The following is a 17,261-nucleotide window of genomic DNA, read 5'->3' on the forward strand; positions in this document are numbered from 1 at the left end:
CGCTATACAGTAGGAACTTGCTTATCCGTTCTGTATATAAAAACTTACATCTGCTAACCCCAACCTCCCACTCCAGCCCCTCTCCGCTGGCAACCACCAGTCTGTTCTCTATGTCCGTGATTCTGTTTATTTCATAGATAAGTTCATTTGTGTCGTATTTTAGATTCCACATATAAGTGATATATCATGGTATTTGTCTTTCTCTTTCTGGCTTACGTTACTTAGTATGATAATCTCTAGTTGCATCCATGTTGCTGCTAATGGCATTATTTCCTTCTTTTCTATGGCTGAGTAGTATTCCACTGTATATATGTACCACATCTTCTTTATCCATTCATCTGTCAGTGGACATTTAGGTTGTTTGCAGGTCTTGGCTGTTGTGAATAGTGCTGCTGTGAACATAGTGGTGCATGTATCTTTTTGAATTATAGTTTTGTCTGGGTATATACCCAGGAGTGGGATTGCTGGATCATATGGTAATTCTATTTTTAGTTTCTTGAGGAACCTCCATACTGTTTTCTACAGTGGCTGCACTGACATCCCCACCAACAGTATAGGCGGGTTCCCTTTTCTCCACACCCTCTCCAACATTTATTTTATTTTTTAAAGGGTGTTGTGTTTTTTTTGATAAATTTATTTTATTTTTGGCTGCGTTGGGTCTAAGTTGCTGCACGCGGGCTTTCTCTAGTTGAGGCGAGTGGGGGCTGCTCTTCATTGCGGTGCATGAGCCTCTTATTGCGGTGGCCTCTCTTTGTTTCGGAGCATGGGCTCTAGGCACAGGGGCTTCAGTAGTTGTGGCATGTGGGCTCAGTAGTTGTGGTTCGCGGGCTCTAGAGTGCAGGCTCAGTAGTTGTGCACAGGCTTAATTGCTCCACAGCATGTGGGATCTTCCCGGACCAGGGCTCGAACCCGTGTCCCCTGCATTGGCAGGTGGATTCCCAGCCACTGCACCACCAGGGAAGCCCTCCAGCATTTATTATTTGTAGATTTTTTGATGATGGCCATTCTGACCGGTGTAAGGTGATAGATACCTCATTGTAGTTTTGATTTGCATTTGTCTGATAATTAGCCATGTTGAGCATCTTTTCATATGCCTGTTGGCCATCTGTATGTCTTCTTTGGAGAAATGTCTATTTAGGTCTTCTGCCCTTTTTTTTTTTTTTTTGCGGTACGTGGGCCTCTCACTGTTGTGGCCTCTCCCGTTGCGGAGCACAGGCTCCGGACGCGCAGGCTCAGTGGCCACGGCCCACGGGCCCAGCCACTCCACGGCATGCGGGATCCTCCTGGACCGGGGCATGAACCCGCATCCCCCGCATGGGCAGGCGGACTCCCAACCACACTGCCCCACCAGGGAAGCCCTTCTGCCCATTTTTTGTCAAGTTGTATGAGCTGTCTGTATATTTTGGAAATTAAGCCCTTGTCAGTCTCATCGTTTGCAAATATTTTCTCCGATTCCTTAGGTTGTCTTTTCATTTTGTCGATTGTTTCCTTTGTTGTGCAAAAGCTTGTAAGTTTCATTAGGTCCTGTTTGGGTTTTTTGTTTGGTTTGGTTTATGTTTCTGTTACCTTGGGAGACTGACCTAAGAAAACATTGGTATGATTCATGTCAGAGAATGTTTTGCCTATGATCTCTTCTAGGATTTTTATGATGTCATGTCTTACATTTAAGTCTTTAAGCCATTTTGAGTTTACTTTTGTGTATGGTGAGAGGGTGTGTTCTAACTTCATTGATATACATGCAGCTGTCCAACTTTCCCCACATCAGTTGCTGAAGAGGCTGTCTTTTTCCCATTGTATATTCTTACCTCCTTTGTTGAAGATTAATTGATTGTAGGTGTGTAGGTTTATTTCTGGACCCTCTGTTCCATTGATCCGTATGTCTGTTTTTGTGCCAATACCACACTGTTTTGATTACTATAGCTTTGTAGTATTGTCTGAAGTCTGGAAGGGTTATGCCTCCAGCTTTGTTCTTTTTTCTCAGGGTTGCTTTGACAATTCTGGGTCTTTTATGGTTCCATATGAATTTTAAGATTATCTGTTCTAGGGACTTCCCTGGTGGTCCAGTGGTAAAGCATCTGCCTTACAATGCAGGGGACGTGGGTTTGATGCTGTGGGGCAACTAAGCCCATGTGCCACAACTACTGAGCTCACATGCCTCAACTAGAGAGCCTGCGTGCTGCAAACTACAGAGCCCACACGCCCTGGAACCCGCGTGCCACAACTAGAGAAGAGAAAACCCACATGCCACAACTAGATAGAAGCCCACATGCTGCAACGAAGAGTCCATGTGCTGCAATGAAGATCCCACGTGCCGCAACCAAGACCCAACTCAAGCCAAAAATAAATTAAATAAATAAATAAATCTTTTAAAAAATGTTTTAAAAAAGATTATTCTAGTTCTGTGGAAAATGTCATGGGTAATTTGATAGGGATTGCATTAAATCTGTCGATTGCTTTGGGTAGTATGGCCATTTTAACGTATTAAGTCTTCCAATCCAAGAGCATGGGATATCTTTCCATTTCTTTGAATCATCTTCAGTTTCCTTTATTAATGTTTTATAGTTCTCAGTGTATGTCTTTCACCTCCTTGGTCAGGTTTATTCCTAAGTATTTTATTGTTGGGGGTGCAATTTTAAAAGGTATTGTTTTGTTTTTTTTTTTACATTACTTTTCTGATATTTCATTGTTGATGTAAAGAAATGCAACTGATTGCTGTATGTTAATCTTGTATCCTGCTACCTTGCTGAATTCGTTTATCAGTTGTAGTAGTTTTTGTGTGGAGCATTTAGGGTTTTCTATGTATGGTATCATATCATCTGCATATAATGACAATTTTACCTTTTCTCTTGCAATTTGAATACCTTTTATTTCTTTTTCTTGTCTGATTTCTGTGGCTAGGACTTCCAGTACTGTGTTGAATAGAAGAGGTGAGAGTGAGCATCCTTGTCTTGTTCCAGAATTTAGCAGGAAGGCTTTCAGCTTTTCACCACAGAATATTATATTGGCTGTGGGTTTGTCATAAATTTATTATCTTGAGATATGTTCTCTCTATACGTAGGGGCTGTGTTCTTGAGTTGAGTCCTAGGATCATGTTTTGCTTATACTTTTGCCCTACAGTTCCATTTATTGAGCATTCCTAACCTTTTCTGAGCTAACTTAAGTACCCAGATATGCATTTAAAGAAATACTTAGCCAGGATTTATAGAACACTGTGCAGTCAGCTTTAACAGTTAAGAAATAAGAAAATCTTGAAGGAGAGGGAATGGAACATTAAAATTGGAACTCAGGGACTGATAAAATTGCCCTCCTTGTTTTCTTGCTCATTACACATTTGTGTCTACAGGTAGTTTGCTGCTGAGAGCTGGTGCCCTTGGCCCCCTCCTTCCCTCCACCCCCCGCCCAGGGGGTCAGGTACTTCTGTGCTCAGCCTCCTGGGGTGGATGTGGTGGGTCATTGTGGCCCTTCTCTGCAGCAGAAGAAAGCAGCACAGAGTGTCCTGTGCTACTGTCTGATTCCTCTGAAATCTGCTTATCTTTAATACTGAAAGGTGTTAATTGGAATGTTGTAAATAGCACAGTATAAAGGCTTAGGGCCAGTGGTTGGTGGGGAGGTTGGAATTGAGAGTGGGGGATAAAGGACAAAAATGTAACAGAAGTAAACATAGGAAAGGAGCAGACATGTATAGAGGCTGAGTGCAGGTGCCTCTGTTAGTGGAAGAGTTGTGTCCTGGTAGCTGAAAACAAGGCTGGGAAATAACGGAAAGATACCACCTCTTCTCTTCCCTGTCATGTTCTCTCCATGAAACTCCTGCCCTTGAACTCTCAGGGTGCTTATTGCTCTACGGCTTGCATATGGTGTTTGTCTTATTCTGTAGCCATGTCCATGTATGTCCCATATCCTAGAAGATTGGAAGCCCATGAAGAGCAGGGACCACCTCATTTGTCTTGATATCCCCACAGCACTTGTCCCTTAATAAGGTTAGTTGAACAAATCCAGTTGAGGAGAACATGGGGAAGTAAGTAACTGCCAGACAGACATGACTGTGTTCAAATTAATGGTCTTGTTAAGAAGTGGCAGGGTTTGGGAGGGCTGGTGACTGGGTGCAGGGGATTAGAAGATGCTCACGGTTGGTGGGGAGCAGATTGGGACAGAAGCCAAAAGGCAGAGGCCTGTAAGGCATATGAGGAAGCAGCCTAGCCTGGAGACAAGGGGTGGAGCCGGGCAAGGGCACCTAGAAAGATGAGGAAGGGCATGAAAATGCCTGTGCACCAAGATGGAGGCCTGGAGCTTGTGATCAGCCCCCAACAAGGCCTGAAAAAGAGCCTATACTAGCCCAGTCTCCTTTAGCTGAAGGCAACAGAAATCCAAGTTAAACCAGCTTAAACACAAGGAGGAATTTATTGGTTCCCGTAAGTGAAAAGTCCAGGGGGATGGCTGGTCTCGTGTATAACCTAGATCCGGGATGCAAATGATGTCCTCAAGAATGTATATGTATCCTTTGGCTCTTTCTCATTAGCTCCATTCTCAGTCACACCCTCAGATTAGACGACTGTGGGCTGCATCAGGCTTGTGTCCTGCAAAAAGAGCTGCAAGAGTCCAGGGACTGACACATTGACTGCAGCCGGATTACTTTCCCACAGCTGAGCTAGTCTTCACTCAGGCAAGGCCACAAGAGAGGAAGAGGCAGAGACAACCCTGGAGGGGGAATGGGGGTGTGTTCCCAGAAGTGAGGGTTGTAAACTGGGCAAGCAAAATCGGCAGGAGAGCACTGCAGGGATACAGGCCCCTGGTTTAAGTCACCATGAGAAGCAGATGGGACTCATACGTGGTGTATATATAAGTCACTCTTTTTCTTGTTTTTCAGCATCTCCATGATACAGTGAAGAGGAATCTCGATAGTGCCACATCCCCTCAGAATGGTGATCAACAGAATGGCTATGGAGACTTCTTTCCTGGGCATAAGAAGACCCGCCGGGAGGCCCCTCTGGGAGTTGCCGTCTCTTCCAATGGCCTGCCTCCAGCCTCCCCCCTTGGTCAGCCTGACAAGCCTGGCACAGAGGCCCTACAGGCCAGCGGGAAGCATTCACTGGGGCTGGACTCCATCAACAAGAAGTGTCTGGCAGACTCGAGCCTCCACTTGAATGGAGGCAGCAACCCCAGTGAGTCATTTCCCCTGAGCCTGAATAAAGAACTGAAGCAGGAGCCCGTGGACGACCTGCCTTGCATGATCACAGGGGCTGGAGGCTCCATATCTCAAAGCAACCTCATGCCTGACCTCAACCTTAATGAGCAGGAGTGGAAGGAGCTCATCGAGGAGCTGAACAGGTCAGTGCCTGATGAAGACATGAAGGATCTATTTAATGAGGACTTTGAAGAGAAGAAGGATCCAGAGTCTTCTGGTTCTGCCACACAGACCCCCTTGGCACAGGACATTAATATTAAAACAGAATTCTCTCCAGCAGCCTTTGAACAAGAACAGTTAGGCTCTCCACAAGTGAGGGCTGGGTCTGCAGGACAGACCTTTATGGGGCCTTCATCTGGCCCTGTGAGCACAGATTCACCCAGCCTAGGGGGCTCTCAGCCCCTGTTCCACACCTCTGGTCAGCCTGGGGTGGACAATCCCAGTCCCAACCTGATGTCAGCATCAGCCCAAGCCCAGAATGCACAAAGAGCCCTCTCCAGTGTGGTGTTGCCTAGCCAGGGCCCAGGCGGGAGCTCAGAGCTGTCCTCTGCCCACCAACTCCAGCAGATCGCTGCCAAGCAGAAGCGTGAGCAGATGCTCCAGAACCCACAGCAGGCTGCCCCAGCACCAGCTCCAGGCCAGATGTCCACGTGGCAGCAGACAGGCCCCTCCCACAGTCCCTTAAATGTCCCTTATTCCATGGAAAAACCTGCCAGCCCTCCCGGTTACAAGCAAGACTTCACTAGCTCCAAACTGCTCATGATACCCAGTGTGAACAAGAGCTCCCCTCGGCCAGGAGGCCCCTACCTCCAGCCCAGCCATGTGAACCTGCTGAGTCACCAGCCACCAAGTAACTTGAATCAGAATCCCGTGGCTAACCAAGGATCCGTGCTGGACTACGGCAACACCAAACCCCTTTCTCACTACAAAGCAGACTGTGGGCAAGGCGGCCCTGGGGCTGGCCAGAGCAAGCCGGCCCTGATGGCTTATCTTCCCCAGCAGCTGTCTCATCTGAACAACGAGCAGAACTCCTTATTTCTAATGAAACCAAAGCCAGGAAATTTGCCCTTCCGATCACTGGTTCCACCTAGCCAGGTGAGCACGGGGCTTTACTCTGTTACTCTGCATCCACATCCATCCTAGTGTGGTTACCAGGTCCCAGGTAGTTGTGGAACAAAGGGAGGGAGGGAGCTGGTACTTTCGTCCTTTGACTCCCTTGGGAGTGAAAATTGACCAAGCAAACGAGGATTGATTCTTAATAAACAAAAATAGGGTAAAATTCCCTAGTGTAACTTGGTTTTAACTGTATACTCATTTGAGGAATCCCCTGCACTTGGTCTAGTGTCTCTTTCATGCCATACAACTTAAGTTATTTGTGGCAAGATCACATTTAATGTCCTTAGAGGCTCTGCTTTTTTTTTTATACCACTTTTCAAACGTGTGTTCAAAATACCATAAGTTTTAGTAAGCTTATAACATTTAGGTGAGTGCTGCTTCCTAACAGGTTATTTAGTCAAGACACTCAAGCCTGGCAGAATCACATGGCTTTGTAGGGTGGAGAATGGTCAAGTACCATTCTATGATGATCATTATTTGCATTTCTACTCACATTCAAATATGTTCTAAAATGTGTCCCCACTGGAAGCCTTCTCATGGCTAGGGCTTGTACAGTAAACAAACACGGAGTGTTCCCGGACTTCCTCAAAGTTAGCACTTGCTTTTCTTACTACACAGTGTGTCCTGGATTGTCTTCTATATCTATAAAAGACATATATATATAGATCCATTGATACTTTTTAACACTTGTGTGACAATAGTTGTGTCACATGCAGTTGGGTGTATTGCATTGCCTCCTTTCTTTCACTACTGTAAGCCTGCAGTCTATTTGTAGCACACTCTAAAATTTTAAAAATTAAAAAAAATGCTAGTAATACCATGAGGAAATTGACATGTTCAGATAGTAGTGAGGGTATGTAAATGGGCACAATGCTTTTGGAAAGTAATTTGACTTTTCGTATTTTTCATAAGCCATAAAAATGTTCGTAAGCATTGACATATTATATACCCCCGCAAGAAATAATCCAAAAAAAGGAAGAAAGTTACATACAAGATACTAATTGCATGATTATTTCTAATAGCCAAAAACTGGAAGCAGTCTAAGCATCCGTCAGCAGAAGAATGCATGTGTAAACATTCATACTTCTAATTATTTCAGCCACTGAGAGCATCCTAAAGAAAGAGCGGCACATTGATGTCTGCCATTTCAATAGTACTTTGCACCTCACAAGGCACTCTTGTAGTCCATAAGCTTCTGGTGATTGGAGTGAGGAGATTATTTCAGAATCTGTCTACTCTAAGATTAGAATCTTGTAAAAAGATTAAATATACAAATGAGGGACTTCCCTGGTGGTCCAGTGGTTAAGACTCCACACTCCCAATGCAGGGGGCCCAGGTTCGATCTCTGGTCAGGGAACTAGATCCCGCATGCCCCAACTAAGACCCAGTGCAGCCAAATACATACATACATACATACATACATACATACATACATACATACATACATACATACAAACAAATAAATAAGGACTGGGTAAAAGCTCAAAAAGTTGAATTTGTTCAAATGATAATTGCTTTTTGCCTTTTTCCTGTATGAGTTAAAATTTTTCCTTTTCTTTTAAAAGTAAGTAATGATGTTGGGGTAATATTGTGGTAACCTTTGACATGACTCTCACTTTAGGTCCAGGTATTAATAGAGACTATCCATTAAAATTCTCATTGGTACTCAGTATTTTTTGAGCATGAGTATCTGACAAAAGTCAAGCAGTCTCTTCCCAGGAAAATGCTGTACACATGTGGACAAACCATATAATTTCAGGATGTTCAGGGACAGCCCAGCCACCAGGGGCCCAAGGTTTGCACACTCAGAATGTAGCATCTCCATCGACCAGAGCCCCTCAGAAGTTCCTCCTCTGGGGGCCTGTCCACACCCATGCATTCCAGTAAGGGAGCATTTATAAGCTACAGTTGCCACTGGAACTATGTATACAAATATACGAGCTTAAATGTAAAATCACACCTTTGCCACTGGTGAATCATAGGAAACAAACCTAACATGCAGCTAGTGACTGTTCATTGCCATGCCTGGATACTCAGGTGTTAGTGCTATTGGTCTCCAGCCCCGCCCTGGAGGGTGGTTTCACTGGAGTCGCCTGCAGGGAAGAAGAGGCTTCAAGAGAGAGCCTTGAGCCAGGTTTTCACTGGATGCAGCTCATCTTCTCTGATCAGGGCTTATAGTCTTCAGTGTGTCCCACCTGACTTGAGACCCCCTTTTCTGTGTTGACAGGACCAGAACCCTCCCAGCGTCCCTGTACCAACCCAGGCTGCCAGTGTGGGGACTCAGCCACCTGCCGTGTCCGTAGCCAGCACTCACAGTAGCACCTCCTTTCTCAGTAACCAGCAGCAGGCAGCTGTAATGAAGCAGCATCAGTTGCTTTTGGACCAACAGAAACAGAGGGAGCAGCAACAAAAGCATTTGCAACAACAGCAGTTTTTGCAAAGGCAACAGCACCTTCTGGCAGAACAGGTAAAGGGAAAGGTGGAAGAAAACCCCACCATCCCTGCCCATGTTTTCCTGCCTCCCAAGTCACTGCAGTGGCTACAAGCTCCAGTGTGTATGTATGTGGATTTGTGATTGTTTATATGCCCGGTATTAGAGTATCCTTGAAACAGGAGTGTGACGTTTCTCAGACAGTGGTAGCCTGTGTCAGAGCAGCTTTATGTCACTTAGTGGGGATTAATGAAGGCCGAATCTGTGGCTAAAACTGTATGTGTTAGGAACATTTTTCCATGTCCCTTGTCAGCAGCTACCAAAGCACTGAGCTCACTTGGTCCACCAGTTTGCTGTGGGCTCCAGCTTTTTTGTAAAAGTAGAGATTGCTATAAGGGAGAACATAAAGCGGGGAAATGAAGACATCCCTGAGGTCCTGGGGTTCAAGAATCAGGACTGACAAGCCCGCTCCCAGTCCTGCAGTTCACCCACTTGGTCACCAAATGTAGTGTTCAGGTACCAAGGTTACAGGAGTTCTCAGGACTTTAAATTACATCCTTAAGACATAAGAGAACTAGCTACCCAGAGAATAAAGTTGATTGAGGATGACTTTAAAGCCCACATTACTGCCTCAATTCTGCCATTTTTTAAATAACAGCTTTATTGGGATGTAATTCACATGACATACAATCCACCCATTTAAAGTGTATTATTCAAATAGTTTTTAGTTTATTCATAGAGTTATACAAACCATCACCACAGCCACTTTTAGAACATTACCTAAAAGAAACAGGTTATTTAGTCAAGACACTCAAGCCTGGCAGAATCACATGGCTTTGTAGGGTGGAGAATGGTCAAGTACCATTCTATGATGATCATTATTTGCATTTCTACTCACATTCAAATATGTTCTAAAATGTCTCCCCACTGGAAGCCTTCTCATGGCTAGGGCTTGTATAGTAAACAAACACAGTGTTCCCGGACTTCCTCAAAGTTAGCACTTGCTTTTCTTACTACACAGTGTGTCCTGGATTGTATTCTATATCTATAGAAGACATATATATATAGATCCATTGATACTTTTTAACACTTGTGTGACAATAGTTGTGTCACATGCAGTTGGGTGTGCAGTTGGGTTAACTTTCTTAAGAAAGTTCTTTGCTTCTAGCATTATGTGTCCGTTCAAAAAATGACCCTCTCCTATTTTAATTACCCATTAAAAGTTGTTCCCCCATCTTCCCAAGCCTAGGGCACCACTAATCTACTTTTTATCTCTATAGATTTACCTATTCTGGACATTTCATATAAAATGCATTCAAGATTCAACCATATTGTAGGATGTATCCGTACTTCACTCCTTTCTGTGGCTGAATATATTCCATTATATGAATATGCTGCATTTTATTTATCTGTTCATCAGTTTATAGACGTTTGGGTTGTTTCCCCTTTCTGTGGACATAGGTTTTCAGTCCTCTTGAGTATACACCCAGGGATGGAATTGTTGGGTCATATGGTAACTCTTTAGTTTAACCTTTTGAGAAACTGCCAAACTGTTTTCCAAAGCAGCTGCACCGTTTTACGTTCCCACAGCAGTGTGTGAGGGGGCCAGTTTCTCCACATCCTTGACACACTTATCTATCTTTTTGATTCTAGCCATCCTAGTAGGTGTGAAGTGGTATCTATCTTATTGTGGCTTTGATTTGCATTTCCCTGGTCTGCCATTCTTTTTTCTTTTAACTGATACATCACCTTTTTTTTTTTTTTAAATCATTGCCCCATCCTTCTGTCTCATACTACAGTTTATTAAGAGCCCCCCAAATGAGATTACGAGCATTATCTCCATAGGAGTCCCTCTGAGTAACAAACTTGGACAGTTTACTTTTCTCTAATCGCTTTGTTGTTTTATGTGGGTCTTGTAATTTTCTGTTGTTCTTGGCATTTTCTAGGAGAAGCAACAGTTTCAGCGCCATCTGACCCGCCCGCCACCCCAGTACCAAGACCCAACACAGAGCACCTTCCCACAACAGGTTGGACAGTTCACAGGTGAGGAGTGTCTGAGGCAGTGGAGTGGGGCAAGGGAAGGCAGGCACTGGACAGAGCAGGTAGTCTGTCCCACTCATGCTGAGTTCCTGCTGTCTGCCCAGTTTTATGCTATAGATGCTAAATGGATGTATATGCTCCTGTAACTCCATTCTGCATAAGGAGCCTAGCGTTCTGGTTACTCTACAGGTCAGGAGAAGAAAGTCACAGAGGCAGACTACTTTGGCTAAGTGCTTTGGCTGGGTCCCTGGCAGTATAATCTTTTGAGGCAAAATCATCTGTAGTTGGAAGATGTCTTATCAGTAAGAAGTGGCTTCTGTAATTCTTAAGAGAGTTCTTTGCTTCTAGCATTATGTGTCTGTTCAAAAAATGACCCTCTCCTATTTTCCAGATAAGGAGAGACTTAGTGCACTTGTATGGCCTTTTGCTTCTTTTCTTTCTTCTTGTCTGCTCATATTGGTGTCACGGGTGGCAGTATCAGCAGCAGACAGTTGGCCAGAAAGGGGCAGGAAGCATTCTGAGGTCTCAGCTGTCTTGTCTCAGATATGTGAGGGAACCTGACCGCCATTGCTCAGGCTGTTGCTCCAGAAATAGAGATTTCAGTTGACAAATGCAGTAAAATCTAGGCCATACCTGCCTTCCTAGCTCTTGGAATATCTTCGAAACCTGTGCTTCTCTTGGTCAGTGATTCTCGTTATAAAGTGTCCCAGAGAAGTTGACCACAGCTGTGCATTCCAGAGGAGACTTAAGTGGGTTTTTTTGTTGTTGTTGTTGTTTTTGCGGTACGCAGGCCTCTCACTGTTGTGGCCTCTCCCATTGTGGAGCACAGGCTCCGGACACGCAGGCTCAGCAGCCATGGCTCACGGGCCCAGCCGCTCCGTGGCATGTGGGATCCTCCTGGACCGGGGCACGAACCTGTGTCCCCTGCATCGGCAGACGGACTCTCAACCACTGCGCCACCAGGAAAGCCCTTAAGTGGGGTTTTATGCTTGTGCTAACAGGGACCAGGGGTTGAAGTCTGTGGGCATCTCAGAAGCCTGGGTCTTGGCCAGCTTTCCTGCCTTCATCCCATCTGATGTTGTTGTGGGCTATCAGTGGTAGAGAAGTGGACTGTTTCAGCATTTCCCTTTTGTCTTCAACTCAGTTTTTAGTTTAGGTGCTGATGGAGAGAGGAAGAGGAGAAACAAAGTGTACTCAGTTATGGCCAACCCCTGAACAATCGCTCACCTACCAACAAAAAAAAATCTCAGTCAGGGCTGTCACCATGCATCCACTGCTTAAGACAGAGTCCCAAATAGCAAGTTCCCTGAGGACAGGACCTCTCTGTCCCATTCCGTGCTGTCTCCCCAGCACAGAACCTACCACAGAGCAGGTGCTCAGTAAATATCTTCTGATTTCAGTCCAGACTCCTTCCTCCCTTCACCGCCCTGCAGTGCCACACTGTGTGGGCCTCATCTAAGTGATCCTGACAGTCCCTGCCGAGCTAGGTCTAAACCAGAGTCACAGTCCAGTTACCCTTTGGCTTTGCAACCCTGTCCCCTCCTATGGTGGCTGCAGCTCTTCTGAATCTGGCCGGGACCATCTCTTCCTTTTATCTCTAGATACTCTCCCCACATTCTAGCCATAGAGTTTGCCCCTTCCTCTGTGCCTGTCTTAATCTCCTTTTTGCTCCAGACCGGCCTCCATTCCACCCTGTGGGAAACCTTTGCCCCCAGGGTTCTCTTTGAGGTTCCACTGATCATGAGGTATCTGGTGTTCTGATTTTGCCTTTCAGGCCTGTGGGATAGCAGCTGCAGCATGGGTCTTGGAGGTATCTCCATAGTGGTGGTGAAGAAATGCTAGCTTAGTTGACAGAATTTTCTCTGTCTTCTAGGGTCCTCTTCTGCCATGCCTGGCATGAACAACTTGGGTCCATCTAACTCCAGCTGTCCTCGAGTGTTCCCTCAGGCTGGGAATCTGATACCAATGGGTCCTGGACACACTTCGGTTTCCTCTCTCCCTTCAAGCTCAGGCCAGCAGGACCGGGGTGTGGCTCAGTTCACTGGCTCACAAAGCATGCCACAGGGCAGCCTCTATGGCATGGCTTCTGGTATGACCCAGAGAGTTGCCCAGCCCCCGCCACAGGCCACCAATGGACATGCCCACATTCCACGGCAGACCGGTGTGGGCCCGAACACCTCGGTTTCAGCTGCCTATGGGCAGAACTCTCTGGGGAACTCGGGTATCTCCCAACAGCACAATAAGGGGACCCTGAACTCTGGTTTAACTAAGCCACAGGTCCCAAGGGTATCGGCAACCATGGGAGGCCAGAATTCCACATGGCAACATCAGGGAATGCCGAACCTGAGTGGCCAAACCCCAGGGAACAACTCCGTAAGTCCCTTCACTGCAGCTTCCAGTTTCCACATGCAGCAGGCCCACCTGAAAATGTCCAGCCCACAGTTCTCCCAGGCGATGCCCAGCAGACCTATGGCCCCCATGAGCTCAGCAGCTGCAGCAGGGTCCATGCTGCCCCCTGTGAGCACACAGCAGAGGACCAGTGCCCCTGCCCCAGCACCTCCCCAGGGAGCCCCACAGCAGGCCTTGCCGGGCCTGAGCCCAGCTGGGCCTGAGCTGGGGGCCTTCAGCCAGAGCCCCGCCCCAACAGTGGGCGGCCGGGCAGGGCTACACTGCACCCAAGCCTACCCTGTGCGGACCGCAGGCCAAGAACTGCCCTTTGCCTACAGTGGGCAGCCAGGTAGCAGCGGGCTGGCCAGCATGGCCGGAGATGCCGACCTGATCGACTCCCTGCTGAAGAACAGGACTTCGGAGGAGTGGATGAATGATTTGGACGACCTTCTAGGGCCTCAGTAACAGGAGGATTTGTGGTGTTTTCAGTGTTCATACAGCCTATATTTTTCTTCTCAAATTCAAGAAAGAGCAACTACTTTGGACCAAAAGCCCACAGCCCAGGGAGCTGGGCAGGTAGAGCTAGAGCCATGGGGCTGAGGCCTGGTCCTCCCAGGCTCTGTGGGGCCCAGGGCTCCCAGCCAGCAGTTGTGGTATGTTGGGCTGGCCCCACCCCATCTGCTGGCGTTGTTATCTGGTTTTGGGACAGCAGGACAGGGTTCTGCAGGTGGTTTTCTATCCAAATGACCAAAAAACCAACAGTGAAACCCCACGATGTCAGGCTTATAAAAATCTATGCTATCATGTTGACTTAATCCAAGATTTCTCCACTTGCCCCAATTTTGGGACAAATTTTTGTTGAAACTTTATAGCAGAACTATTTGCAATTTGTAGCATAGAAAAGATTTTAAATTTTTTTAAGGTTTTAAAACAGATTAGGGTAGGTGGTGGTTTAAATTGATAAGTGGCATTGGAAACTTAGGGTTTCCTTTTGATTAAGAGCCTTTTTTATTCCTGCTCTTTGTCAGCTTTCAGGGCAAAGGGAGGCTCACTGGAAAATCATTTCCGTAAGTGCAGGCTGTGACTGCATGTGCCAAAAAGGAACAGGATGCCATGAGAAAGCAGAGTTAGTGACACAGATCTGGTCTTTCCAGCAGCTCCTCCTTCTCCCAGAATGCTGTTCTTCCAGGCTGGCATTTAGGAGGATGTGGGCTGAGGAATCCCTTCCTCCCATGTGTTGGTAGCAAGACCCCAGGCGGCCCCCAGGCCAAATGCTGAAATGAAACAATTGGGATTCCTGTGTCCTCTTTTGTTGTTTCTCCTTTTGCAGTTTCTCCGAAAACTCATCTTTAATGTGTTAGGAAGGTGATCATTGTCGAGTTATGAACAGATAACTCTTTCCTGCACCCTGTCTTCATTTCCCATAACCTTTCTTTCTGCCTCCCCTTCTTTTTCTCTCCAGCCCAAATGGAAAAACTCCTTAAGCCACTGATTTACTGGATTGGAGAGAAAAAGAAAGAGTCATTAGAATTCCCTAGGGAAGCCTAGCATAGTAAGGAGCTGGGTATCCCTTCCCCAGAAAGCAAAGGTTTGTGGGAAGGAGAAAAATAGGTGTGCCCCGTTTGGCAGGGAGGACGCAGGCTGGGCCAGAGGAAGGAATTCCACTTTGTTTTACTACTTCTGCCACTCCCTTGTCAGATGACTTGCACTTTTTAAAGAGAATTGCTTTGTAACACTAATACATCCTTTCTAAAGATTCAAATGGATTTCTCTCTTAAGGTCTATGACTTTTTAGGTCTTGACTAAGCTAAGAGTCCACAACAACCTGTGGGCTGTTTGTGGGAAATGAAGACAGAGCACTTCGATGTAACGAAAGCAACATGGTAAGCACAAGGTGAGACCCTTTTAAATGGGGTGTCGGAGAGAAAATAGGACACTGAAAAGAGTGGCGTATATACAGAGTGGTCTCTGGCGAAACCACAACCCCATTTTTATTTCCCTGGAGCCTCAGAATGGATAATTCAAGGAGTATCATATGTAAAGAATTGAGCCAAGGAAAATATTCACACAACCAGCTTGAGTGGCTTTGAGGGGACAAAGGGTTGTACACACATTGGTAATTATTTTGCACCAGCAGTGCCTTTCATGGGGGTACTTGGACCCTCAGATCTTCTTCTCTAATAGCCATTTGCCACCATGGGTGGTGTTTGGGCCATTTCCCCTTTAAACACCCTCCCTGCCTTCCCCAGTCACTGAATATAACTCTCAAAGAAGGGAATGAATCATAAAGCCAGTGAAGACTCCACCCTCTGAGTGAGTTCCCCAATCTGAAGGGGAAGAGGGTGACTTCAGCGGGTTTTCTACCAAAAATAGCGGGCGGAAGGCTGGTGGTGGGTCCTTGCTCCTCTCCTGGTCTCCCTCTGGCTGCTGCTCACCTCTATCCCTGGGCGCTCGCGCCTCTGCCTCCCCCGTGTGAGGAGGGCTGCCCCTGCCTTAGTCCTGGGGCCACCTAGACAGACAGCAGGCTTCTCACTTGCTGCAGTGTCAGAGCAATAAAATGTGATGCTTGGAGTCCCCCCAGGGAGCTGCCTGTGGCTTTATTTATGAATCTGGTTTTTGGGTAGTCAGGGAAGGAGACAACTCCACTTCAGTGCAAATCCCCATCTTCCAGGAGCCATGACTCAAAAGAAAAGGGTGCTTGGACTTTTGTTATACACACTTGCTTTGTGTAAATAAATGTTTACAATTTTATATTAAAGATGGAATAAGCGTTAGAGCTTCTGACTGTATATTTTTTACTTTTATAGATTTTAAAACTATGATCCTTTATATATGTGTTTTGGGGGCTATAAGTTTTATGTCAAACAGTTGGTATTGTTAACTTTTTACTGTCATCAAAGTACATAAAAGTCCTATTAATTCCCTTATTCTTCTACTTCCCTTAACTCTGGTATACACCAAAAAGAAATCTTTACTTTCCTGTTTTATCATTATAAAATAATAAAAGTATTTTGCTAGTATGGAAACTGCCCATGTATTTCAATTCACATGGCTGTGCCACAGGCAGGAGGTGGACCAGTACACAGCTGCTTTGTTTGGTAGTTGATTTCCTTTGTGATTTAGCTGCTTTCTTAATGCACATTGGTGGTGGGGGTGTTTGGTTTGTTTTTTGGTGATACATAGGAAATTAGCACTGACATTGCCCAGGGCCACCGGTCTCTCCCCTCTCTAGACCTCATCCATGCCCTTACGTCTAATGTGAGGGAAGTTGGACTTAAGGGATACTTTAGATCCTTAGCAGTTCAGATGTTTTACTTAAACCCTTAGATTTACTGTCAGTGCAGTTCTCTAGGTCTTGTTTCGTTTTCTTTTTTATTGTAAGAAAGTGTGTGCTCTGGCATGTTCACCCACTCACTCTTGTCAGTGTCACACTGTGAAGGGGCATCAAATGATGACAGAAGCCACACCGGGAACCTGGAAGGCAAGTCTTCTCAGTGACCTCTCACCTCAGCCATAGGCTGGAAGCGGGTCAGACCTAGAGAAGCTGGAGCTCTTAGAAGGGCAGGAAAGAGGACCCTTCAGGGAGGAAGCCTGTCATGTGATGGAATTGAAAGGTTTAATTACTCTAATGAAGCCTAACATAGCCATGTATATAAGGCACAGTAAAGGGAAGAACACAAGACTCATGAAGTCTTGGCTGAGAATGCACAGAATGTGTGTGTTGTTTGGCGTGGGGTGGGGGACACGCTCTCATGAGTGGTGAAGGAAGTACAAAACAGAACCAAAGGGAGATGATTCTGCTTGTCAGATTACCTCAGTCATCCTCAGTGCTGACTGCAGTGTGATGAGGCAGGCTGCTGTACAACTTTTTTGTGGGAAGAAATTTTGAAAAAGGTAGCAAGCGCCTTAAAATATTTGTGCCGTCTGTCCACCCCAGAAATTCCAATTCTGAGAAGCCATCCTTGAAAATAATTCTAAGTGCAGAAAATGGTTATATAGCACAGTGGTGTTCCTAGTAGCACTATTTATAACTGCAGAAAACTAGGAGAATCTAAAGAGCTGTCAGAGGGGATTGGTTAAGTAAATTGCAGTACTTCCTCTTGA

The 17,261-nt window shown here is 45.9% G+C and overlaps 1 protein-coding gene across 2 annotated transcripts in view; it reads left to right on the plus strand.

Annotated features, from left to right (window-relative positions):
- The window catches only part of MAML1 (mastermind like transcriptional coactivator 1), a 64,051-nt gene that overhangs the window by 30,126 nt on the left and 16,664 nt on the right, over positions 1 to 17,261 (plus strand). The window contains exons 2-5 of one of the 2 annotated variants that reach the window (XM_004284068.4): positions 4,865 to 6,277; positions 8,526 to 8,765; positions 10,676 to 10,772; positions 12,643 to 16,177. In XM_004284068.4, coding sequence (XP_004284116.1) covers positions 4,865 to 6,277; positions 8,526 to 8,765; positions 10,676 to 10,772; positions 12,643 to 13,622 — 2,730 coding nt within the window. In that variant the 3' untranslated portion in view covers positions 13,623 to 16,177. Of the gene's footprint in view, positions 1 to 4,864; positions 6,278 to 8,525; positions 8,766 to 10,675; positions 10,773 to 12,642; positions 16,178 to 17,261 lie in introns of those variants that run through there. The other variant, XM_033413485.2, reaches the window with a different exon arrangement.

Source organism: Orcinus orca, chromosome 3 (genome assembly GCF_937001465.1).
Source record: "Orcinus orca chromosome 3, mOrcOrc1.1, whole genome shotgun sequence".
Classification (NCBI taxonomy): domain Eukaryota; kingdom Metazoa; phylum Chordata; class Mammalia; order Artiodactyla; family Delphinidae; genus Orcinus; species Orcinus orca.